This window comes from Pezoporus occidentalis, unplaced genomic scaffold, assembly GCF_034315485.1.
Source record: "Pezoporus occidentalis ecotype Australia unplaced genomic scaffold, CSIRO_AGI_Poc_V1 ctg149, whole genome shotgun sequence".
Lineage (NCBI taxonomy): Eukaryota > Metazoa > Chordata > Aves > Psittaciformes > Psittacidae > Pezoporus > Pezoporus occidentalis.
The window spans coordinates 1,591,724-1,619,483 of NW_026913305.1; the positions used below are offsets into that span (position 1 = coordinate 1,591,724).

A 27,760-nucleotide genomic window follows, 5' to 3' on the forward strand; every position below is an offset into this window, starting at 1 on the left:
AGCCGATTTAGGACAAAGTGATTCACCTGTCTATAAAGATCACAAAATAAAACTTGACTGAAATAATATTTTCTATTTCAAATAGCAAAGCTCTTCATCACTTTAGGCTAATTTCAAGTTATTACTCGTTTACTAAAATGACAAGTCTGATATACAAGATGTTCTTGGGAGACATGGAGGAGATAAGGAGAGCTGATGCAATTAGAAGACCAATTGCAGCATCACAACATAAACTCTGCAGTATAATGAGGAAAATATGACAAGATTATCCAAATAAATGGTAGGACTTTGTTTCTGTATGAGCTTTGACGCTACAACAGTGCATGTAGGTTTCCAGGAAAAGTGAAATTATGTCCAAGCAAATTTCTAACTTCAGTTAGCCCTCTAAAATAATTTAAAATGATTTCCCAATGGCTTGGCTACATGATTTAAGACATAATCCATATTAACTGCTGCTTTACACAGCCTGGGAAATCAGTCTGTTTCTGAAAAGAATAGCAAAATTTGAAGTAGGAATTGTAAAAGGGAGACAGAAAAATAAGGGGAGTAGAACTTTCTTCTGAAACACAGCACAAAACATGTTTACATTTCATGAAGATGATACCTGTAACAGTAGCAATTTTATAATGACACAGAACAGGTACAGCACTATTTTTTTGATGTACAGGATATGCATTATTTGATGTGCAAATCAAGAATGAGACTTCCTCCAGGATATAAATATATCAGAAGAAATATCTGAATTGCAGCTGCTGAAGGAGAAATGAGCTTGTCTGCAACACATTTACCAGCTGATGTCTCTTTGTGGAACAGGGAAAGCATACACCTACTAATGCTCTGCTAATAAGATTTTCAGCCACAGTGTTTCATACGCAGCCTAGCTTTCCCATCAGTAACAGAAAGACAGAGAACCTTTGTGAGGAGGAGCAAGAAAAGGAGCAACACAACAAGAAACAACTTAGATTCCCTAAGGTCGTCTCTCATCCTTTGCCTTACTGCCTTGATAAGTTCTCACCCTCCTGTAGCCATGAACATTAGGCTTTGCTTGATTGGACAGGTAGATGCATCAAAAATCCATCTGCTATTACGGATCTACATGAAGGAATATATATCACTGCCCACCCTGTTACTTTGTCTCTCAAAGCAGTAATTCTTCCTGCAGTTGAGAACAGGAGTAGACTTGGAGACCTAATATTTAGCATTATCTAGTAAGTCATCTTCTGATGTTTATAAATATCTCTCCCTTCATGATCACATTAGGCTGGAGAAGTTCAGCTTTCTTTTCTTCTTTCTGTCAGAAGTATAAGAACTGTGGAAATGGGCAATGGGACAATAAGGCCAACTGAGGAACTGGGTGTATATATCACAGAGTGTGGAATACTTCACTTCTCCCCTGGCCCAGCATAGTCATAGCGAGGAAGAGCAGCACTAACAAGCCTTTGTTTTGGGTGCACACGTTAGAGCTTTGGGGGGCTCACAGTTTTCTTCCCAAAGGGATTAAAGAAGTATGAATGATCTCTACAGCCTCTATTATCAGATAATTCTTAAGTGTAATAAAGCGGTGACCTAGTTAAACCACATTCCTGTTCCTGGTGTCTTTTTTTTTTTTTTGGTGGTGTCTGAGATAACAGGGAGATTATTTTGGTGTCAATTTAATCTAGTTAAATAGCTTTACTGAAGATGTTTATTGTTATAAATAATGGAGGTATTTGAAGTATTTGGTTACAGTTCTAACTGAAGTTATCCAAAACAATGCCTCTCCAGCAATTCTTTTCTACTATTCCTTCACTCTGCCTGAAGAAAGTTACGACTTTTCATCAAGAGTCTAAAGGTACAAACAAACAAAACCACCACCAACAAAAAAACAATCTGCCCACATCTCTAATTAACAATTAAAAAACATCCAGGACAGGAACATGGCAAAGTGGTGTATTCATTTACTCTTCAGTAACAAAAGATAAAGATGAAAAAAATGAGACAATCTAAAAGAGAAAATAACTGCCTTCTGTTTTCCAAAGCAAGCTAATAGAAAAAAATCCCAAAAATTCTTTGGAACATAGCATCATCTGCTCTGATGTAGCACAGTGAGATGAAGTACTAAAAATCATGAAGTATGTCTGCCTATCTAGCATATAAATTTGGGTGAAATGTCTCCTGGCCAGCTGACATGAATGCATCATGGCTGGAACACAGGTACTTGGTTGGAATGTCTGTACTGAAGTCAACATCACAAGTGGGTAAGTTCATGCTCAGGGGCTGTTTCCTATTTTTACAGACCTGTGGGAAAAAGCTATAATGATTAGATGCATGAGGTCAGAGCTATTGGGAATTCAGCCTAACAGCAAGGGTTTTCCTTAACTTTCTGTTATTTAATGCATGGAGTTCTGCAGTAAGCAATGCATGATTCAGAATAATCATAGCACTTACTATGCAGTACGTCCAAGCATTATTGAAATGGCATGATCATTTGTAAAGTGGCAGACTGCCTGACAGCAGAGCAGTTACTTTGGCAGGCTTGGGAGATCAGAATGATCTTAACAATGGTATTCTCCTCCTCAAGCAACAATCACAGAATTCAGTAATGTCACACGAAAGAAAACATCAGACACAACATCTTCAGACATGGTCTGATAAAAGCTTTTTCATTTTTTTGACCTATTCTGAAAAGGAAAGGTGCTTAACAACATACATGACACACACCACAGGTCTTTAGTACCTAGGTTATCTGAACATCCTCTGTCTTCTTGCCTACATTACCTCTTCTGGCTATGACTATTACCTTTTAAAAATCAGGGGGAGTAGCCACTGCACAGTATGCAGAGTTAAGCATTTTATTTAGACAGAGAAAAGAACTATATACTGTGTCTGGTACCTGCGTGTTATGTCTAGTATGGTTATTTTCCTCATTAATACAGCAGAACATAAATTTGCTTATGACAAAATCTATTTCTAGAATTTGTAACTTTTTTTTTTTTAATCAAAACCTCAAATAACTTAGAGTGCTGAAGACACAGTGATTTTTACTCATTTGAGAATTTTAGGATAATCATGATTTCCAGATAACCTCTCAGAAAGCCTGAAACCTTCTGAAAACACAATTACTTTACAATAGATAAGCAAACAACTGAAGAGAAGGTTAGAAAAAGTCGACAGAGTGGCTAGATATTGCTTTATGGCAAAGAGCATGTGCTGTCCTCTGTCTCTTGCAATGAAGATTGGAAGCTGCATGAGGACGGAAAACAGAAAGTGCACTGGCCGCGTATGAGCCAAGCAAACATGCAGCATAATAATTAACAACCATAAAGAAGCAGTAAACACACTGAACACCTCCTACCTTTCATAACTGGTGTCACATGTCAGACCTGGCTTGAAGACTTTCAATATGAGGTTAGAATAAAATAATAACAATGAAAATAATGCCAATTTTCTATTGCCATGAAAATATGGAAATTAATGTCTCCCCACCTGCTGTTTTAACTGATGTACTAATCTGTCCTTCTCTCGTTTAAGAGCCATTACTTCCTCTTGAGTCTTCTTTTTCTTTGAAGCAGACAGTTCAAGCAAGGCAATGTTTGCATCTTTTTCACTAATTGCAGCAAGCAAAGCTTCCTGTCTGATTAAATAAAACAAAAATCATTATATTCTCATCAAAACAGAACATATACTGCTACCTCATACAACTTGAGATGTTTAACTGCTAGAGGAACAATCAACGACCTTCTGAACACTTTAAATAGCAAGCACTGTCAAGTCTAATCAAATCATGAAATAAACTGATTAGCCAAAAATGTTATCTTTATAGATTTTTCATTCTGCAACTATTTCATAAAACATTTATCTCCATCTCTTTTACTACGATAGCTAACAATATTTCTGTGAAATATCTTGCTTTTAAAAATCTGCTACTTATGTTTTTCAATTCACTTTCCTGAATTCCAGAATATTTTACATAAATATGTTGCAAATTATTCAAATCGTACAGATTGAATAATTATAAGAAAAAGCAACACAGATAAAACTTTTTTTTTTATATTATGCCATTAATTTTGTACTCTAGAGACCTCAGTACGGAAACCTCTAGACATCTCTCTCATGTTTACTTAAATGTTTTCCTATGGATTTACTGTTATTATTCATTGTATCACCACATAACTACAATGCCAGAAGTAAAATATAACATCTACAAAGTAAGTTCCTTGATCTAATTGTTCATGGGGAATCTTTTCCTTTGGAATCTTGAAAATAAAGCAAGCAGAAACTTACAGCACTTTTAGAAGTTAGCAGCACATATCACAAATAGTTTGTGTGGACATAGAACAAAGGTAATTTTTACACTATGCAGTTGGAAGCACAGATTTTGCAGTATCTTATTATTTCTTATACTCTAAATGTTCCCGCTGGCAAGGACATAATCTGTCCCTTATTCTCCTCAATAAAAGAAATATATTCATCTTCTGCAATGCATTCAATGACAGACTATGACTTATCAGCCAAGAAAAAGCATATCATACTTAATAGCTTTTAGAACAGAATATGTTACGGCCTATGCCTTTTTCCAGAACTATGTAAGATCAATCATTAAAAAATAAACATGGATAAATGAGTCATAAATTAACTTTAGGCTCCAGCTGCTAATAAATGTAAGAATACGGCTCATGAACTTCATACAGTCAAGGTGAGCTAGGAGTTTGGAATTCTCATAGTCCTTTGCTTGCCAGCAAAAATGTCAAGAAAGCTATTTCACTTTTTTTTCAAAGTTCCTAATGTATTAATGTAAATATTTATAGGACAATATTTCTGATGGAGTCAAAGAAAAACAACCCATTTATTTTACTCTCAAAGTTATGAGACGTGGATCAATTTTAGATAAACAGTTGCATTTTATTCATACACTTAAATAGCCTCATTTATTATTCTGTCTTCATTCTAATCACAGTTAAATGGTGTTTAAAAGAGGATGCCATAAGTCTCCAACAGTCTTAATTTAAATGAAAGTTATTAATTATTTTAAATAACAGGTATTAAGGAAAAAAACATAGCAGAAGGTCACACACCTATAATGCTAATTTGAAACGAGATACAGGTATATTGTTTTCTATACACTTCATAATGCATAAAACTTGCTGCATTTATAAAAGACGCAGTTTTTATGTGTTATGCTCAAATACCATATCAATTCCACAACATTCTCATTAAAATCTTATTTTTTTAATGCAATGATCTGCTACTGTGTTCAACAATCCCTCTCACCTTCCAGAAGGCAGAGAATTTATGCACTGTATAAAATGGAAATATGATGTCATTTGAGCATCTGATTCAAACAGAAAAATGTATTTTCTGCTTTTTCTCCACAGTATCTTTTACATACAAGTCTGTACTTTTTGGTACATGCATCCTAGCCCTAGAAGGAGGAGGCTTTTTTCAGGGGTGATGACATAAGCTTTCTGACAGAAACTGCCAGCAACAGGTATTCTGTGAATTTAAACCCAAAGAAACAGCATATTGCATTATTACATAAAATCTTTTTTTTTTCAAATTAAATAAGATTACGTTAGTTTCTCTACAATTATCTGACAGAAGACTGTATTAAAATTACAAATGAAATTCTGACTAACCATAGAAGTTTTGACAATGTTCTGGTGGTTTGCACCAAGGAACCTTTTCCAATTTTTAGCATGCATCAAGCAATTTTTTTTTTTCTATTTTGAGCATTATTTTAAAAAGATTTCATGATGTTTTTCTGGTTTTCAGGATATGTAGGACAAAGATTAGCCCTGTCTACAATTAACATCAGTGGGATTAAATCTTAATCTTTAACTCATAGTAACTCAGTGCTGTAAAGTAGGTACCTCTACTTTAAGAGCAAAATGTGATTTTATTTATACCATAATGATCAGTCTAAAGATATACTTATTTAATATCTGAAGATAAACATTGACATAACCATCATAAACCCAACACGCTCAGAATGAAAATAGGTTAAAAAAAAATAATCTACATCTCAGGAATTCCAAGGTTTCAACATACATTTACATTAATTCTTAATTTATGCAAGTTAACTCCATCCCAGCGAGACTCAACACAATATGTCTGTTCATCTAGTAGCAAATTTTACAGTAAATACTTGCCATCTACTAGGTTTCTAATGATATATAGTGTATCCAATTACGTGTAACATGCATTGCAGCTGCAAAAAGCCACAAACAGAGTAAAAGTTTTAAATTGAAAACTACATAAAGCTATTCTGAAATTTTACTTATCCTTCAAAGTTTAGAATTTCACTACTTCAAAACTGGCAGTGAAAACACAAACCTGACTAGCGTGGTGGAAGAATCAAAACTACTGAATTATTTGGTATCATTTCCACATCTGACAACAGGATTCACTCACATCCATCTTTTTCTGCACTGCTAACCAAAATGACCACAGGTTCTTGTGGTCATAACTCTTCAAGTGTGCAACAGTCTAGCCCCACTTTGAAGTAGCAAATGAGACAAAACACTCCATGGGAGAGGACAGCCAATCAACATGCTTTGAAAAACCCTGGATTCTGCAGCCCCAAAACCACAAGATTTTGCAGACCCTAGTATGCTTTTTCTCAGCTGAGGGTGTTGAGGGATTGTGAAAGCCAACCACAAGTTATGAGAATGTTTTTGAAAGGGAAAGTTAACAAAATCTTTTTTATCTATTGTCTTGCGGCTCACAGGGCAACTCCATTCAATACACCACTTATCCTGCCTTAGAGAAATACTGGGGAAAATAAGTAACCAAACGCTTAATTACACAAAATAATGATTCATACCAAACACTTCCAGGAAATAATGCTTCATAGCCATATAAAACAGTTGCTCTCATATGACTCCATAAGTGCTCCACTGAGGCACTCAAAGATTTGAATCAAACCCACAGTGCGTACACAGGTTTGAACTGGACCCCAACATTATTGTCAATGTATTTTTTTATCTCTTATCTTTATAGTAAATGTAAGGGGAGTTGCAAAGCCTTAAACTTACACATGTTGAGAGATCACTGCACAAGGATACATGGATGGGGATTTCTACTGAAGTTCTTCCACAGCAATGTGGAATGATGAATACACCTACATAGATGCACCGCTGAAAGCAAACTCAGACTACCAGTAATCTTGAAGCCACCCGAATGTGAGTCAGCTTTAGTTCAGAAGCTCTAAAGTCTCATTTATCTAAGAAACAATGTGTTTTAGCTTGGGAATAATGCCAGTCAACACACTGATGGCTTCCAAGCTGGAACTGGCTCTCATACAGCCTCCTCAGCGTGTGGGCAGAGCAAGTCTGCATCTGCCTGCACAGACATACTCCTGGAATATTTCAGCATATTATCTGTGTCTATTATCATGGATAATCTGAACAGTAATAACCTCAAATATATAATCCAGTGGCATTTAACCAGGCACTCAGGTTAACAAGAGTTCAGTAAAGCAGGACTATGTATTCTACCAAATGATTCTCTACCACGTGTATTCTACCACATGTTGGTTGCTTACATCCTAACGAATCAACTACTTCAATACAGAGGGAAGACAGAGAGACCCACCAGTTTTTATTGCTACTATTTTGCAGAGTACATGATAAAGTAGGTTATGACAGGGCATCTAAAGAAACCGAACCAGCCTCCTTTACTTTATTATGTATGGCCTAGCATACTACCAGATGCGCAATTCCTCCACAGAGTACCTGGGAGATAGAGGTTGAAAAATACCTTGCCCATGCTGGTGAGGAATCGCGAGAGGATACAAGCATATATGAAGCAGCCTGTGGGAATAGACCCATATCTCATTTATTGCATATCATACGCTCTTTTACCCACATCTGTGAAAGTTGCTGTGCTACCCCATCAGCATACTTCAAGATTCCTACAGAAGAACCAAATCAGAAGCGATTTATTTTAGCTACCCAGTGACCCCACTAAAAAATTAATATCACATTTTTTGCAGCAAACTTGAAATGAGATTATCTAACCACTAGAAACAAGGCTGAGATGCCATCAAAACAGCTGACTATAATTCCTTCCTCACAAATATGAAGTAAACTCCATTCAAAAATGTAAACAGGTGTCAAGGTCTTTGTCTACATCTCTCAGGTGAGTAATACAGTTCTGCTTTGCTGCTAGAAACTCATCATGCATTTCTGTGAAAGAACTTTTGAAAATCAAGACCTGAACTGGCACCAAGAACAACATACAGTCTGATCTACTCTCCAGCTAACATGCTTAAGAGTGTAAGCATAATTTATAATACTTAATTATCTACTGTGTCAGGAAAAAAAACGACTATCCAAATACAGTTCTGTAGAGATGTTCTCACTATTTGCAGCCAAAATGTCTCCTTATTGTTTAATAAATTATGGTAATAAAATACATTTTAAAATAATTTATTAGAGCACTGAATTAAATTACATTCTTTAACAGTAATATTTATAAAGAGTAAACCTTTTTGCTATTAGTAGTTTTCTCTCTTTTTTTGGCAAACTAATCTGTTATACAAACAACAGTGCAGTACTTTTAACACCAAGGAAAATCACTCTAATTGTATATGGTAAAATTAGATAATCTCTGAGATTAAAAAATGCATGTTACATATAATCTGCGTTTGATTAGTCTGCATTTGATCCATATTAGTAATTATTCTGCACATTTTCCTTTGATATACATAAAGTAATTCCTAGGATTCTCAACCTATATATCCTCCACTATAATATGGTTGCTCATTATAAGGAGAGGTAGAATTTCTCCTTGGAAAAACAAAATTTATGAAAGGAACTTCTCCTCCCCTAGCAAAGCCTGACTGCATTCCACTATACAGCAACTTACTACCTCAAGCTAGTCTTCTTTAATATAACAACAGTAACTAGAAAGGCCTCCTGATGAGCAAGCACACTTACAGTTGCGAGGTCGGGTATTAAGGTAGTAATAATTCCAGTGAGAAGTACTAGGAAACTTGCATTAATTATACTTGCCTTAGTATACTTAATGTCACTTCATGCTAAAATACAAAAGAAAAAATGAAAGGAACATTCCCTTCCTAGTTGCCAGGAATTTATTTATGCAAGTAATATTCCACCCAAAAATATTTAGGATTGCACTTTGGTTTTTGTTTTCATTAACTACATTGGTTGATGGACTAGAAAATCTGCTTATTGCAAATCATGGAGACTTGAGACTGGAGTATCTTCAAATACCACGAAGACAGGAATAAAAATCTTTTGACAAATCAAACGTGCCACCTAGAAAACTAAGGAGGAACTCTGTATTAATGATCTGTTGTGAATAAGGCAAACATTACACTGTGAAGTATAAACAGAAATAGACTGCAATACAGAGGTGATTCTTTTGATCTACATGACTTCAGGAAGACCTCAGTTGAAATATTACATCCACTCTGGATATGCTTCTCCATGAAAAATGTGGAGACTGTTCAGTGGAGAGCCAAAAAAAACAGTCAGAGAAATGACTGACAAGAAAACATTGGAAAAGACTACAATTAATAAATAGTCTATGACAACATGAACATATGAACATTAAATATTATACCAAATTGAAATAGAACATTTTTATCTATATCCATAGCCCAGAGAACAAGAAGCAATATATACAAATTGCAGGAGACAAAGTTGCATTTTTTCCTCCTAATGTCTATACAAGGTCTAATGATAATGGCAGGTAAGTATGAATAGCAATTGAGTACTGGAAGAAATTGAGAGGAAAAGGGTCACTGCCAGTGGAAGGTTTTTTTGAAGAATTTAGGCAAAAGTCTGTTAGAAATGACCTGGGAATAGCTGAACTTGCCCCAGGACATGACACCAGCAACCCAATTATTCAATGAATCAATGTTTTAAAGGTGTTTACTCTTGTGTCTCATTTATTACAGTAGTCTTTGGAGTTAACATCATGCTTTATCTTCTTCCATCATATGCTTGCTAGCCTTCTTATGACTCAAAGAAAAGGCCTTTTACATTTCAGTTTCTACCTCTATAGTAAGATAGAACAATATAATTTTCTGTGAAAAATTTCTGTGAAAGCAATTGCAGATAATCGCCATTCCTCAGTGAAAGTGAAATATGGAGATGCCCTTCTTTGGAGGATCTATCAACTATTAACCTCATAATAGAGATAGTTTTTAGACAAACAAAAAGTATAAAATATTATAAATCTTTTAGTAAGGTCACTGGAAGTAATGTTAAAGAACAATCTGAATTAAAGAAAAACACCATAGATAGGATTAAAGAAAGCAGATGATACCAAAGCAACTCAGTTATAAATGTAACCTAACACCTGAAAAACACAAGCTTATAGATCTCTAGCAATTCAGATGCAGACTTTGCGTACGTCAAAGTATCTGTCTTGGAGTGAAAAAAATTACTTAATATGAAAAGGAAGCCTTAGCATACTAGAAGGGAAGATAAGATAATGCAAGAAGGAATAAATCCACAAAAGACTCTGCTGAATGCCAAACTGAAAAAGTATACTGCATACAGTGTTTTATCAAACTGCAGCCTAAACAAATGTCAAATGGAATAATTTCTTTAACAAATATAGGCAACAACTGAGAAAAAAGGGTTGTTCACTAGCATATATTTAGTCAAGATTAACTATGGATAAAAAAATGCACTAAGAACAGATTTAATAACCCTAAACTGTCATTCAGGTTGTAGGAGGTATTCAAGATACAGCTAATAAAACACAAAAAATGGTTCTAACCACCCACAAAAAAAAATCTCAGTAGTGTAAAACACTGAGGGATGACCACTAAGATAAATGCTTTCTTTTGAGAGCTGCCTTGCAGTTAACCTTCTTAAAGAGTCTCCCAGAAACCTCTAATCATAATACATTGCATTGCCACTTATCACAGTCAATTTAGAAGTGAACTTTGTAAACACTCCTGCTTTACTCCCTACCTCTGTTAGTCTAAGAATAATTTTCTGAGCTTTAATAAAAGAACTCATGACAACTTTTGGGGAGTGAGTTCTTAGAAACATCTTAGAAACGGTCCAATTGTAATCTATCAGAATTCCAAGATTAAGATTTATAGAAACAAGAACTTCTAACAAGAACTTTTACTGCACTTACTACTTAAGCCATTCTCTGCAAAATACAGAAATGTAACTTAGTCACCATTAAAGTTAAATCACATAAAAGATGTTTGAACTAATGATACACAGTACTCAGCCAGCTTCTTACATGCTAATCATACTGAAGGAGGAAAAGAAAGAAAGAAAAAACAACCAAAAAACAGCTCAACCAAATTTTTCCTTTAATTATTGTTTTCTTTCCCTCATGACCCCCAGTATTCAACCTTAAGTTCAGTAGGAGGTGACTAGAGATAGACGGTGATGAGAGATCCTGTTTGAAACAGCTTCTCTCTGTCACTCCTAAAGCAAATAAATGGTTTGTTAAAACATGCTGTTAATCCATTATGGATGTGTATGCATCTTCAAAAATAAACTTCAGAATATTATTGGTATTTTAAAGCTTTTTCTTTAAAAACAAGACATACTGATCACAAGCATGAAATTTAAAATCTGTATATTCAACAAGAGTTGTAAGTCTAAGCTAACTGCGTGATAGACATGTAAATTCAGCCACTATTAATTGTAGATGATAATCCTAAAATTGTGTATCTGAGACTGACAGAAAATTTGTCTCTCCAATTATATGACTAAATACACCTTACAGAAGCATTTATAACTACTTTAAAATGAACAATTATTTTTGCACTGTTTTCAAAGAACAATCCCTTTTGAAATACTTTCAGAAGCAAAACAAGCATGAAATAGTACTTCAGGTTGGCCTAGTGCCCTTACAGCAAGCACAGAGAACTTCTGATGCTCCACAGCACAAACACACCAAGCAGCAGAGATGACTGATCCATTAACTACAGGACAGAAAGCCAGGGGCCCTGCTCTTACACACCTCAGGCACCAACCCACCAAGCACTTTTCCTCACATTGAGGAATTGAACCTTGAATTTATCATCAGATCAAGCTGGCAGCAGGCGTGAGGAGGAAATAATCAAAGGATACTGTGTTAGATAAACAACAAATACTCTCTATATTACACCTCTATTAGATGTATATTTTCATTAGTCTAAAATCAAGAAGAAACAGGAAGAAGCAGCTGTCCCTAATGTGAAATTTCAGAGTAAATGACAACAAGGAAAAGAGAGGACCTGATTCTGAATAATCACATAGGAATTTCTTGGAAATGACAGCTTTCTTATCCATTTGTCAGTTCACCTCTCCTGAGCCACAGTTCAGTGCTTCTTCCCTATGTTCACTAGTTGCATAATCAAACCTCTCCTTACATTCCCCCAGTAAAAACAAACATATTGTCTTCACACTGGCAATTTTAAATTATTCCCTTTTTTCCTCCTTTACAACCATTGGGAATGTGCATATAGGTCTTTTGTTAAGCAAACAGAAACCATCCAGTATAAAACTATGAGTTCAGAGAGAAATTTTAAATGACAAAGAAGGAACCTCATGCCCACTTTTGGGGCTAATTTTCAAGTAAGAAGCAGGCCATTTGAATTTGAATTCTCTGAAGTTTTTCAAACCCTGTAACATTGCAGTTCTGATGTCTCAATGATTTATGTTTTAGAAATGACAGATAAGTAAAACAGATGCCCTTGGAAAAAGACATATTCATCTGTGAAAGCAATTACATCATGATTTCATAGATCATGCTTCAATAACCATTGCATTATCATATCATTTAAATGGGTGGCACTGCTCACACATTAGTAAATATAACAAGCTTCAGACTGTGAGAAATGCAGAGAAAAAAAAAGAATTCACACTGCTGCAAAACACAGCTGAAGAAGTTAGATGATGACAATTATTTCTGGGTTTTGCAGCTTTTTACTAGAATTAGCTCCTATTGTTCATTTGGTTTTGTATGATTCTCCGTAGGAATGTAACCAACGCTTGGTTAAAATACCTCTCTGCCTGTTTTACACCAATCCACAATGCAGTACAGAAATGGGGGCTGCCAAGAACAAGAACAATGGCATCCAAACACATGGGATTGTGTTACAGCAAAACACAGCACTGCACAGGGTCCACCTAAGTTAAACAGGAAAACCAAGCTATAGGTAATCTGTCATTGTCAGCCTCCTTATCCTTCAACACCGCTTTTTGTGTTTATAGAAGACAAAGATAAAAGTACTTCACAGGATGAATAGTTAAATCTCTACAATATAGCTCTTGGTAACATTTTTTAACTGCCAAATAAACATTTACACTTGGAAAAAAGTTACTACTTAGAGTTACTACAGCTTTAATGAATTTGCAGAGAATTCAAAATAATTGAGACAAAGACATACAGAACTGAGATGCAGAGACAGAATATAAAAAAGACAAACTTTTGTTAATTGCATTATCTTCTCAATTTTGAGTTCACAACATATTCCAAATTGCCATTTCTTGCAAAGTAGATGGTTATGCTAGAGAATGACTGAGGCTTTCTTTCAACTTTTAATAAATGCTGATGAGCAAAATTATCCTTTTGGCAAACAGATAACACACACAAACGTAGAAAAAAATAAATACTAAAATCTATTTCCTACCTTTCCACCGGAAACTGGATAAAAAGACTGGCCTGATTTAAAAAGAACTAACTTAAGGTCCTATGCTAATTTCCATAAAGTTTCAAGGAGCCCCCCCTTGAACAACATACATAAGAAAACACATAAAATCCAGTGTAAATCATAGTGAACTTTAAAATACATCACAGAGGGAATAATAAGATCCATTTTTGAACCAACATAGAGAAATCAATATGAATATGTACTAGAATTTCTGCTTGAGCTTTACAATATATTAGAAGACAAATTCAAGAAAGAAAATTGCCTGAATACTTACGATTAACAAAATGCACTCTCTTGGCAGTGCATAATTCATATTTGATAACTGATCTGGGAGCATAGTTTAAATGCTCATTTATTAAATTGGGTGTTAGACAGAGATTATGTAAACTAGTGTCACATGATTTCCACTAGCTGCAGATATGTCCGAGTATAATTCTGTATGTGCGCCTTAAATGAAGAAACTCCTTAGATTTTGAACACACACACACACAACACACACACACACACACACACTCCCTAGGCTGACAGTTTTCATATTTTATTCTAATTGACCTATGAAGTCAGAATCATCATTTCCATTATTAACATGCTTACACCCATTACTTACCGTTACACTATGAGCATGTGTTAAAAACTGTTATATAGCTTAATTTGATAGCTACAGGAAATTCTACAACTTACAATTGTAAGTTTACAAATTACAGTTTAACATTTTTTCTTTTTTGAAACTATGATGTTTTTGCTAAATATGCCTAGTTGATAAGGTACTACAAAGTACAGAATAAACTTAAACATACCGTTCCAGACATCTCATTTCTGAGGATTTCATTATATTGGGAACCACTGGATATATACTTACGATCAAGTCACGGAAAACCACCTATGAACACCACTAATTACTAGCTTTAACATAATTAAAAAAAAAACAGTTAAGCATCTGAGTAAAGAAGACAATTAAGATATTTATTCACAAACTAACAGACCACCATTCCTTTAAGTGTGGGATATCTAAAGACCTAAGTGCCTAAAGGCGTTCTGTCAGAGAAAATTTCTTCAAATGCTGCCTCCATCATTTTATCTCAGTGAAAAGAAAACCCACCTTCATTTCTAATAAAACACTGCACATCCAAAATATGGCATATGAAAACAGCAACTATAAAATAGAAAAGACAATGAAATCCCAGAGCAGGCATAAGAGATTTCGTAAGGAGAGAGGGAATTAGACAACAGCACACAAATATTTCTCTAATTAGTATCTTAAAAGATTGGGAATGAAAGAGATAGGATACCACATGATGTTATTTAATTATATGACTTCCCTGCTAATAGAGCTATTCACAAGCATTGCCAGGAGCATGAAGACCATCATATGATTCAACTTTGCATAAAGAAGTTTGCTCATTGATCTTCTTTGGTGGGTTAACTGTTTCAAAATTTGTTTCAGACTAAGGAAGCATTTTAAAAAAAGGCATATGTGCAGTCTTAGAGCTCTAAGATAATACACATTGATTCATCGTGAATACAGTTCATACTGACTTTGTCATAGCAGATGAAAGAAGCATAACGTATTATCAGTGAAGTGTATCAGAGAGGTGTAGTGCCCAGGAGTAATGACTCCTTATTGCCATGTCTGAATGGTAACAAGGAGTCATCACAACAGAGATAACAGTAGTTGGATATTTTAAGATAGTTCCACAACAAATTGTAGCATGTTTAGTCTTGATAAACAATTAACTTCTTACATATCATACTAGATTAACAGACTAACCATGAAGTTCTCTATTGATTTGAATAATAGTTCTGAGAGTCTTTAGGAAGACCTCTAAAAGTAAGTTTTATTGAGGGCAAAGATGGAGTCTGCTTTTGAGCTAACATCATGTTAGTTCATATCTTACTACAAAATGAATACTAAAATTACTTAATCAACAGAATTGCACTGATTACTGAAAAGTTGTTGGATGATACTTTTTAAATTACTAAAATCAGTGAACTAGAATTAAAAAACAATATGGCACTTACTACTAGTTGGATAGGTCAACCAAACTACTTCTTTCTGATCGGTTTTAACTATCAGCTCTTTCCATAATTAGATCACTCCCTTCTGTCAATAAAAGTTAGTATATGTCAGAAGTACCTCTTCTAGTTGGCTATTCTCAAATATCTGTTAAAAATAACTGACAAGTTAATAGCAAGTTAAAAATAAATGAAGTGAATCTTCTTGATGAAAGGGATAGTAAGAGCTTTTCTGAAGTAGCTACCAAGCCTGCTAGGCAAGATACAGAAAAATGTCACCACAGGGATCCGGGGCCAGCAGCTTCCACAGACACAGATGACAAGCAGGGTTGGCAGAGGACAGACAGTGCTTCTGAGGAACCAGTGGGAACTGGATAGAGTCTGCTGCCACTCAAAAGTCACCGAGTTCACTGAAAAGGGACATGTCTGCAGGGGTGGGGAGATATATATATAGCTCTTTTAATTTCTGATGAGACATTCCCAGCCTTTCACTCATCTTGAAGGAATGTTTTAGGGGGAAAAAAAAATAGATCCATGTCAAAACTATGACCAAACTGTGGCCCTGTCACAAGACATAAGGCTTTCAGACACTTATGTGTGTAGTTATTCAGTCTCCATCAAATATAGGATCTGAGATCCATCCAGATGGCACACAGCTGAGTTTACTCATCAGTTAGACACATATATATTGGCAATGAATGCACTGCTGTAATCTTCAAAGTGGCAGTGGAATAACAGAACTGTGCATAGTGGTCTTCTATATATTTTCAAATAACATTCTTCTTAATGAAGAATGTAGCACTTTTCAGTCTTTCTGCCCTTATCTTATGGAAAGCTACAGGAATTAGCCATGTTTCCCTTTTGCATTGTATCTGCAAGATTTGCAATTCCTGAGAATCTCATTAAGTGGGAATATACAAACAACAGTTCTGATAGAAACAAAATATGTTGAGTTCAGTGCGCAAAGTCTATTTTTAACGTACAGATTTGGAAAACATACAGAATTAATCTGAAAAGCCATCAATAATAAACCCCCCGAACACTCTAAAAAATATAACTTCAAAATACTATCTGTAGGTTAATTCGTAAATTCTTGATGGCTGTATCTTAGAAAAATATGCAGATCTCTCATGTAACACTGAATAAAGCGATGTTTATGGTCTTATTAAAATACAAGAACTCTTTAAGTCAACAAAAACTACAGAAGGTTTAGTATTTGGCAGCCAAGCTACTGTACTAGACATTACAACACAAAAGCAGAAGATAAATTATTTAAACACCATCAGAAGGGCTCAAAAGTATCAAAATGGATTATTACTGGAAACACTGATGCTTAGAACAGGATGGATGACACTTTAATATATTATAGTACACTCAAGTGTAACCCAGGCATAAATTTCATAGTTTAAAAGAATACAACAGTGGGGGGTGGTAAAAAAAGGACCGCACAAGCATCATACAGAATGCAAATAAATTAATTTTCAATTTTCCTTTTTAAATCTGATATTCAACAATGATGACAAATTTCATCCCACCAAATTTTAAGTCAAGTTAAAAAAAAAACAACAAAAAACCCAAATAAACAGAGAAAAAAAACCCACAACCCTATGCAGATTTCAACGATGGAAAGTTCTCAAACAGTTCAGATAGTAAATTCATCCAATCAGGTTTCCCCAGGGATGGTCATACAAGAGGTAAGTTTGCAAGAAATTTAAATTAATAAAGATGGCTAAATTTCTACGGGGGCCTCAAAAACTATACATTTCTTCCAAAAATTAAGGTACAGACTGTAAGTGTAACAAATATCAACCATGCTTTTGAAAAATAACAATTCAAACAAAAAAAAAATTTTGCTTAGAATCAAATAGGGGAAAATTTCTGAGGCCTCTGTATGGTTCATGGTTGATTTGATTTAGTTTTTTTTAAACGATGTACAAAATTGCATACTTACTGTAATTTTAGATGGGCTCTAGAATGCAAGACAACAGAAAAATAACTTATTTCTAAGCAGGATTTTGAACATTACCTGAATCAACAGCACATCTGGAAAGAATCGTGACAGAGAAAGCCAATGAAGCAGTCACTATGGAAAATGCTCTCTTAAATTGCTATCCGGGTGGCCTCGTGACTCATACAAATAATAGGATCCATTTTAAGATGAGCTGCCACTAAGGAGGAATGCTAATAGAAGTAACTGCCATTGCTATGAGAAATGAAACCACAGCTGCTAATCTCTGCAATGAGCAGAGATTCTGTACAGGTGGTAGGAAATAATAGCACCTCAGCAGCTCAAAGAAGCCAGAACTAACCAAGTCAAACTCTAGATATAAAAGTAGGTGTAGGCTTTCTTTCCTGTTGCACAAAAAAGAACTAATTAGTACAATTCAACTCTGTAGGTAGCTCCACTGTTGAATGCACTGTCCAAGACAAAAGAAAATGCACGCTTTCAAAATACAACAAAGATTTGAAGTGTTGAAGAAATTATTTTAAAGCATATGACAACAGTATTTCCCCAAATAAGAAAATAACACAAAATCTTGCCAAAAAGATGGTGAAAGAGAGAATGCAACTATATCCTTTCTGGAATAGAAGATCAAACAAAATAAAAAATTCAGGTTAGCATCAGTTGCTAAGAAATATTTTCTATGACTGCCTTCATTATTCCAAAAGACAAACATATATAGGCTACTATTGCATTCATTACAAAACCCTTTGATTTAACAATACAAACTAATGTTTTGGTTAATAAAGAACTGACTTATTTATAAAAGAAGGAAACACTATGTAAAAATCTAATACAATATTTAAAATGTTAAAAACTACATTCAAGTGTTAAAAATCTGGCAAAGACGTAATTATTTTGGCTGCTCTTCTCATTTTAAAACTATACTATGTGAATACTGCTCATGATTCCATAGTTAAGGATGACTTAAGCTTATCCTTAAGGCAGAAAGTCATATTATTTAAGTACAAAAGAACAAAGTCTATTCCTCCCCAAATTACTTCCATGCTTCTGAACATTAGTGGAAGTTACTTTGTAATGAACAATTACTAACAGCCACAATTGTTTGGGAGGCACAGAGTGCATATGATGTTTATAAAGGCTGACATACTCAGTTCACATTTACAGGAAGCAGACTAGCTTGAAGCAAGAGAGCTGAAGAACAAGGAACTTAACTTATCAGTGCTGACTACCTAAGTGAAAAGTAAATTAGTGTAGTGTATGGAAAAATAATTTCACATATGTTGACAATACCTCCACAATAAATATGCTTTCTAAGAAGTCACCGCCTCAGACACTCATATTGACTCCGTAGCCAATACAGTGGATAAGGCACATTATAATAAAAGGAGGACATGCTAGTGGATATTTCCTCATTTATTTTTTTTTAACAGGTAGAATACCTATTAATTGTTATAATCACATCCTATGCTCTTAGCCAGTGAATTTCTGTTGAACCTGGAATGCTGAATGGATAGTAACTTTTGAAGTCTTTCTACCCAAATGTAATCCATGTTACTAGCTGCTAACCATTTCCCAGCTTAAAATCTCTTACGGAATAATGCCCCATTGAGTGATGCATCTTGACATTATTCCCATTCACAATATTGGACTGTTGCTACCTGATTTCTTCCTTAGTGGATCCTACTGCCACTTTCACTTAACCTCAATGCCAACAGCTCTCCTGCATCCTGCAGTTGTGCCAGCATTGACACTAAACCAGGAAGCTGGCTAGCCTGAAACGTCTGCTGCCTGCATCCCAGCATCTCCAGTTCCGATACACCTGATACACAGACAACTCATGGACAAACCGGACAAACCTACCGGACACAGTTTATCTGTGCAGTTTATTCTGCATGGTGCATCATCATTAGATTTATGTCATTATCTGGTAACTAAACATCAGGTAGTCATAGTACAGTCAATTGAATAAAACAGAGCACCATCAGTATCAGCTGAAAGCAGTTCCCAAAGTTCAACACTCTGTACCTAAAAATGACCAATTGTCAGAGTTGAGAGATGGACAGTACCCCAGCTATGCCCCTTTCCTTTCAGGAAAGAGCTCATATTCTTCAAAGGACCCAAGCATATGACTGTAATGTTGAGAGAGGCCTTAGTTTTTCAAGTAACAGAAGAGGGTCTCAGCAGCAACGACTTTTTCCAAGTCAGCAAAGAAATGATTACTGACAATAACTACTGCACCTCAGCAGGGATTTCCTAAAGATTTTGATAAAACTTCTAGTTAAAAAGCTGTAGTCTTCATTTTCTCAAGATGGACCTAACACTAATCACATTAAAATAATTTATTACAGCAGTGAAATTTCAGCTGCTACAGGAGAGGAAAGAAGCAGATCTATGTTAGCTACCAAACTGCAAACAGCATTTACCAACATTTACCACCTCACAGATTAATTTTTAGTTAGCTTTTTCAAGGTGAACTACTCATACTCTGTTCTTTAACGCAGAAATACAAACCCACCAAATTACAAATTATTTCATACTCTACATGTGACAATATGAGTCTACATGTTCTTTAAAAAGCTGTCACTTCTTTAGCCTAATGAATTTAAAGAAAAATTAAGTTTTGTAAAAAAAAATACAAAATATCCCACAGATCCCTTTTACAAAGAAATTAAAATGGTGAGAACCCTACAATTAGCCATGGAATTCTTGACCAGGAAAATATTGGTTATTCCAGTAAGGTAAGATCAATTTTGGGAAACCTTACTCAAGAAAATATTTGAAGTAAATCTCATTAGTCACAGACTGTGGCTGTTACTCAGCACAAAGTCATGGCTCCTATGTATTGCATGATTGTAGCCCACAGTAATGAAGATAAACAGAAACATACCTTGAAGGAGTAATAAAAGGTCAACATATCCTGACTGAGCAGAATGCCCACAATAATACAGGAAATAACAGAATTCATTGGCAGGCTTTAGAGCAACCAGGTAACACTCACACATGAGAAACAGAAGTCCTTTGCTCCTTGCTTGATACACCACTGGCCCATAGACTTGAGATAACACTCTTTTGTACCTTCTTTAGCCCTAATCATAGTAACACATGAGCTAATCTAGTACAGCAGAGCTTGAGGTAAGGATTAAGTTTCATATTGCTCCTGCCAGGAATCCCCAGAAAAATTATCCGAATCTGTCTTTTGAGTATAATAAAATAGAGATATTGAGAATTCCAGGATTCGTCTCAATACAGACAAGCAATACTATAGCTAACTAAACCACAGCAACCCTCTAGTGTAAACAAAATCCAGCTGCTAGATTTGGTCCAAGTCTAATTCCAAAAAGGGACCCCAAGGACTCTAGTCCTCCTAAGGTCACCATGTGGTATTAATTGAACTAATGTGCCTTTCCAAGCACCTTTTTTTGTCAAAGACTCTTGGTTCCTAATGCTACATCTAGACTGCACAGCTGGCGCACATTATTCTTCAGCTCATCCAGATTGGAGGCCTGGTTTTTACAAGGTCACAGGATCAGAAGGCATAGCAGCTCTCTTCTATCTCATATTCTAGAGTTTCCTTCCTGTAGAAGTTAACTATAAAGGTATGTTGATGGGATTACACACAGATCTCATCCTGCCACAGTTCAGAGGTACTCTTCATTCTCACACTTTCATTACTATCCAGCAACAAGTGGCTCCCTTTGAGAAGTGCAAGGCCCTGTTTTAAGAAAACAAGTACTTTGACATGCCAAAGGAAAAGACTTTTTGCGTCCAATTCATCCTGGTTCTGGCTTTATCTATCCCTTGCAGACTCCCCATAGAAGGTATACCTCATAATGAAACACAACTGGGCGGGCTATGTGCCCAACAACAGACACTCTCCTGTAAAAAAGACCTGAGTCAGGACATGGTCAGTTTAAAAACCACAGCCAGCCTACCAAGGGCATCTGGCTGCATAAATCCTAGGGGATTTTGACAGGGGAACAGGATAGGTGTCACAGTCAGAGTTTAGGTATGAATCAGTGCAGTCCTAAATAAAGTCAAGCAATCTCTTCAGGTGGGCATCACCACAGACATCTTCTTTTTCTAGAGCCCTTCCCCATTTTCTTTTGAATGGTGGGATGTCATGGGTCTCAATTAGATACTGGAATAACCAAATTGTCTGTATTACAATTATCTGGAAAAAGTAAACCCTATAGTCAAAGAAGAAAACACTGTTCCAGCTACTAAAATCTGTTTATAAATTAACTCTATTACATATATAACAAACTGATATTTTCAGTTCAACACGCACTTTTACGTTCGAAATAGCAGTATTTCCACTGCACTTTCATTAGCAAATATACACCACATCTCAAACAACAAAGACAAGATGGTAACAGATTACAAAGAATCTCTCAAACACGGCTTCTATTCTCTCACAGTGTAGATTTGGCCAAACTTTTCGTACATGTTTGGTGTTATTCAGTTTTATTCCTTCTTACATTTTAAAACATTAAAAATTGGTAGAAAACTAACTCAGAACATTTATAGGCACTCATAAAACTTGCAAATACCACACCAGGAAACAAAAATAAAAAGGAATATGAAGGATCTGATGACAATTCTATGGAAAACTTTAATTACATCCCAAACCAAGGACTTCGGCAAGGTGCAAATTTACAGTACTTTGCTAACTAGAAATGATGAGACTTACAACTGCAGTAGTGAAAATATTATTGCTTCTGTAAACTCCAAGCTCAAGTATAAAGTAGATATGTAATCTTCAACTCCCTAAACACTCCAATTTGGCCACTAAAGATCCTGTTTTACATTTCCAAACATTCTCCCTTGTCACTACTTTTTATACTTCAGTTCTCAGGTTGTAAGTATTTGTTACTTGCAAAGCAACTCCTTTTGAACACAGAATCATGGGAGGCATTTGTTACTAACTGCTAATGCAGCCTGCCAAACAAAAACTCCCTGCTGGTGACATGACCACCTAGTGACCTCTAAAAATGTTTTAACAATGTGAAAAATATCTCCCTCTTGTAGGAAACAGCAATTTTTTAAATTAAATGTACATTGAATGTTCGCTTACATACAGATAAATGGTATTCAGAGTCACCTTCTCTGTTTCCAATTTCAATCTTTTGAAACCCAGCCCAAACCTAAATAAATAAACGTTGATACTAAGAGGAAACTAAGAGCTCAAGAGCCTTGTGATTTCACAAACAGCTTTTTTCCATTTTCTAAAATCTAAACTTTGAGCCAGACATAGTACAGGTAATGAAAAGAAACAAGTTTGGCAGCCCCTATGTGGGTCTAAGCTGAAAATATGTCAGACAAAAATAAGTGGCTATAATTTGGCAGATTTAAAGTCTTTAAAAGTTTGCAGCTTGCTAGACTGAGTATGTAAAATTTGCAAATTGAAACTCTATAACTGTGCTGAAAAGGGACTGTTAAATAGTGCCGCCATAATCAAGCTTTTAAAAATCATTTTACCATTATCTATCACTTACGCAATAGCATCACAGAGAAAAACATAAATTAGGGTATCTACTTATATGCTAATGAACATCTAATGCTTAAATACATTATATTAGTTTAACAGTCTTTGAGATTTTTTTTTCAAGTTAACAGTATACTTGCAGCTTCCAAGTAAACACATTTAGATAATTATATCTCATGTATTTATTCTTATTTCAAAGACAATGGAGTAAAAAAAAAACAAAAACAAAACACAACAGTTTCTAGAATATTAACCTGTAATTAATTCAGGTCATTCATCAAGAATGAATTTGACAATCTCACTCGATCAACATCTTATGATTTTTACCAATACTAATAAGCTAGCTGTGGTGCAAGTCTTGAATCTTTCTCCTACCCAGAACTATTTGGCCATCTGTTACAGTAGTGTATCACTTCAAAACAGGCTTAGCAGGCTAATGCCACAAGGCTGTCAGAGGTCATGGTTCCTTCCATATTACTGACACAACTGAACATAACTTCAAGCATGCCATATAACTTAAAGGACTTTAGTCCTATTAAAAGAAAACATTATAACCTTTTCCTAGATTTAGGCTTCAAATAAAAGGCAGAAAAGCTGAGGTATTATTGCTGAACACCTGAAAGACCAACACCACAAACAATTCAGAGGACCTAGCCAGGGGTTCTGAACACACAGCTACATCAACATGCTACATCAATGCATTTCATGTATTTCCTAAGATACAAGTATGGCTTTCAAAACCTTTCTACTGCATTAATTAGGAGTCATATTCACTATAAAGCATGGATAGTTTTAATGGAGTCAGGAAGAACACCCAAGTAACATGATGAGAACAGGACTGTTTATCCAGATAAAATTCTATCTCAGTCAGCATAAAACATAATCAGCAACATATGCAGGTTTTACACATAGCTGATGTGTGTAGCTACTAACTACTTTGGGTAACGTACTCCTAAAACAGTTCCAAAACCTTCTTTTTCTAAACCTTATTCATAGGCCACAGTGTATGTCTGCTTGACTCTTCCCTAGTTCCAAAGCAGTGTTATTTACACTTCTGTAACTGCAACAACTGTCAAAAAGTAAAACCATGTAATTCAAGGTCTGAGTAACAGAAGAGTTACAGAAGAGATTTCACAAGAATAAGACCCAATGCACTTAATTATTTCTCATCTTTGACCCTGACCAAGTACTATAGTTATGTCGGCAGCCTTACACTGGCTTGCACATCTGTCTGGAAGCGATCTGGAGCACAGTGTTCTCCATTCAGAGGCTCTCTTGAACAATATTCAATATAGACATATTATATAGACTGTAAGATAACTAAATATACCTCATCTCCTTTACATCTGATGCTAGACAGACTTGTGAAAATGCAATCATAAACTGATTAAAAAAATGAAATCTCTGTATTGCAACACTTTTGCACCAAGGCAGAATCTGCTGACTTATGTGAAGTGATGCCCTTCTAATAGCAGTATGAAAACAAATTCTCAATGCCAATTCTCACCTGTAATTTAAGTGTGCTTTTATAGGTGAGGTAGAGAGGTTTAAGTAAGACTCCTTAAATCAGATCTCCAGCTGGTACACATTTTGTAAATTCCACTAAAATCACTGGGACTGTCCTAGTTCAAACTTAATGGTCTGGTACATAAACCTTGCACTGAGCCAAAGTACCTTACATTAAAAGTTGCAAAGATGTTATTATGATCGTTGGGCTTGTATTTGCTGATGTAAAACAATAAAGTTTTTAAAAAAGTATTTTTAAATGGTTTTGAATATTTACTAATTTATTTTCTGACTTTCTTCATTATACTCTTTCTTCATACGTTTGAAAAACTAAGGCAAGAAATCTCTCAAATTCCATCTCCAAATAACAGTATTACTGACTTTCTGCCTAATACACTATTAGGTTTTATTAATCCTGCTAGGAGTACTGCAGAGGAAGAACTACTCAAAGTTTTCTTTCTTCCTTTTTTTTTTCCACAACAGTGGGAGACATGCCAGCTGCGACATTTTAAGTCTCTTTCATTAAAAAAAGGTTAAGGTCAAAATAAGTATGATAAACATGGTAGTTCATCTTCTCAAAACTCAAGATGAAAGACTAAACAGAAGAGAATATTTTAACCTCACTAACTGTAAATTTATTTTTTTTTCTCTTAGTGCATAATTAGAAGCAAAAAGACTTGGGAACAACACTTTTACTATAAATTTTAGGTCTTTAAATGACTCAGTAGTTAATTTAACAACTATATTAGTCTTAAGTTTATTATCTGTTTTCAATTATCTCAATGACTGACACTTGCAAGTTTTATGAAGGATTATGAAGAGTAACACACTTAAAGAGAAAAGAAATACATTTTCCCATTGTAAAAGAGGAAAAAAAAAGTTTAAAAGAGAACTCACATTGTGTTTTGGTTAAATGAGTTGTCCTTTGTCTAAAAATTTCTAAATGCTATGGCTCAGAGTTCCTTGCCTGTAGGAATATATTAAAAACCAGTAAATCCCTACACTCTGGTTACCCTCAAATACTTTGTTATAAGAACACTGAAATATGTTTTCACTCACTTTCTTAAAGAAAAAAGCAGCCCAAAGGTTATCAGACAAATGGGGACAATAGATTAACTTCCAAAGAACTATATTCTGTTTCTTGTAAAAGAAAAGTAAATTTATAGCACATCAAGCTTTTATTCCCAAGTGAATATAATAACTGGAATGCAAAAGTCTAAAACTGGCAACAAGCAGAGCTGGTCAAAGTATATGTAATGAAACTTGAAACTAGGCAAAGAGATTTGAGAGGTTAAAGGCAGATAGGGCGGGAGGCTAGCAAGGCAGACCTGTTCTCCCTCAAAACCAGAAGAAAAATCTTCAGTACAGTGAAAGCAGCATGAGTTGTATAAATCTGAAGTGACAGATTCTTTTGGACTTTGGTGTTATTTAAAGCGTGAGGACAGTTTGGGGGGTGGAAGGGACCCATGGAGCACTACATGGGAGCAGCTTTCACCCCAGTCTTATGGTTTGAAGTGAAGGGAGAAATATCAAATGGATCATATTAAATTAACTTTACCTCAAGGACTGGTGCAGTGAGTTACACATGGAGAGACAAGGAGAGCAAAAGGCTCAACTAGCTATTTTTTAAAGTACTTTGCCATAAACACCCTCTGTTAACCCAAGAAAATACATTATTATTTTTCAGTATTCCTTTAAATCATAAAAAAAATTTAAATCATGGAAGTTTTAATAGATAATGTATTTATTCTTAACGGATAACGTAAGTCATGTATCAGTAAGTAAAATGTCCACAAACAGCTGAGACCCAATTTGTTAAAGGAAGAGGGAAAGGCTTCTATAGGTAGTATGGTTATAGAGAAAAGGCAGTAAATAGTGCCAGATGTCAACAACTAATAGTGTAACTGTTCTGATTCACATACCATATACACTGGGATGACTGGCACTGTAAAGGGTGTAAAAGTATGTAAGAGTTTACTCTACAGTGCCTTCTTGGGCTAATTACTGCAGTACGCTCAACACAAGGCAACTCTAGTGCTGATGCAAGGGAAATCTGAGCTAATGCAAGGGGCAGCGATCCATTTAGTAAGTCATATATTTTAGACAGAGATCTTAACACCAATACTCCATGACCTGCACTGGCTGTCTGCCAACTTCTGGGTGAAACTGAAAGTGTTAGTTTTGATCTACATAGTCTTAAATGGCTTGGCACCTGTTGACTCGAAAGATTCGCTCTTACCTTTCTTTTGTGCTGGGCAGCATAAAAGACTTCCCTGTGGAAGTGCATGGAGGCAGGGGAGAAGGAAGAGAAACAAGGATGAGGGAAGAAGAGAAAGCATTAAGAAGTGTTCTCTTACTTGTGCAAAAAAAAAAAATGCACTTCTTGATGTTAAACAGCCCATAAGGTTACGCTATAAGGACCATCACTTTACTTGAGTGCCTGAAGAGGGTATGATTTCCTATTCGTGACTATTTGATGAACACACTAACTGTGCTGGCAAAACTTCAGTCTTTGACTTTGTGAATGGTGGTTATTCCGAGGTTTTCTTTATTCCTTGGCTTCACTTACACAGTTTCTTTAAAGAATGATAATAAAATACTTTGAGTGGTATATGATTTTTAAGCTCTCACTACACAGCTCCCTAACAAAAATAAAATAATACAAGACTTTATATTTTCACATGATGCTTTAAATCTATAGCAAAAGTCAAATGGATATTATTAAATATCCACATTTTTATCAGTGCTTAAACCTTGTTCCCAGTTGATTAGTCCCTGCATTCAATGGTGCTACTCTGAATTTATCACTACGTTTTAAGGTTGAAGCAAGGCACTTAATGTAAAGACAGACATTAAGATATAAAATAAATTATACAGCAGCAATTTCCAGAGAAACAGCATGTCCACAACAGCAATAAAAATACTTAAAGATTTTGTAACTGAATGTTTGGAATGGTCAATGAATAGAACATTGATATTATGACTGTTTAAAAGCACTTTCACCACATACCACATAATGCTTTTGTACACTTGGCAACCAGCTCTTACTTTAGCATTTAAGCAGTTAAAAGGTACTGAATCAGGATAAGGGAAAGTAGCCATAAAATTCAGTTGTTATACAATACATTATTGCACTATTTTCACATATACCCTTGAGGAAATGAGAGCA

General features: G+C 35.2%; 1 protein-coding gene across 16 annotated transcripts in view; it reads right to left on the minus strand.

Annotated features, from left to right (window-relative positions):
- The window catches only part of ERC2 (ELKS/RAB6-interacting/CAST family member 2), a 495,639-nt gene that overhangs the window by 147,540 nt on the left and 320,339 nt on the right, over positions 1 to 27,760 (minus strand). For all 16 annotated transcript variants that reach the window (XR_009963211.1, XR_009963210.1, XR_009963207.1 and 13 more), the window contains one exon: positions 3,466 to 3,613. Coding sequence is in view for 3 of the 16 variants with exons in the window: in XM_062610712.1 (XP_062466696.1) it covers positions 3,466 to 3,613 (148 nt within the window). In the remaining 13 variants the exon portion in view is untranslated. The remainder of the gene's footprint in view (positions 1 to 3,465; positions 3,614 to 27,760) is intronic.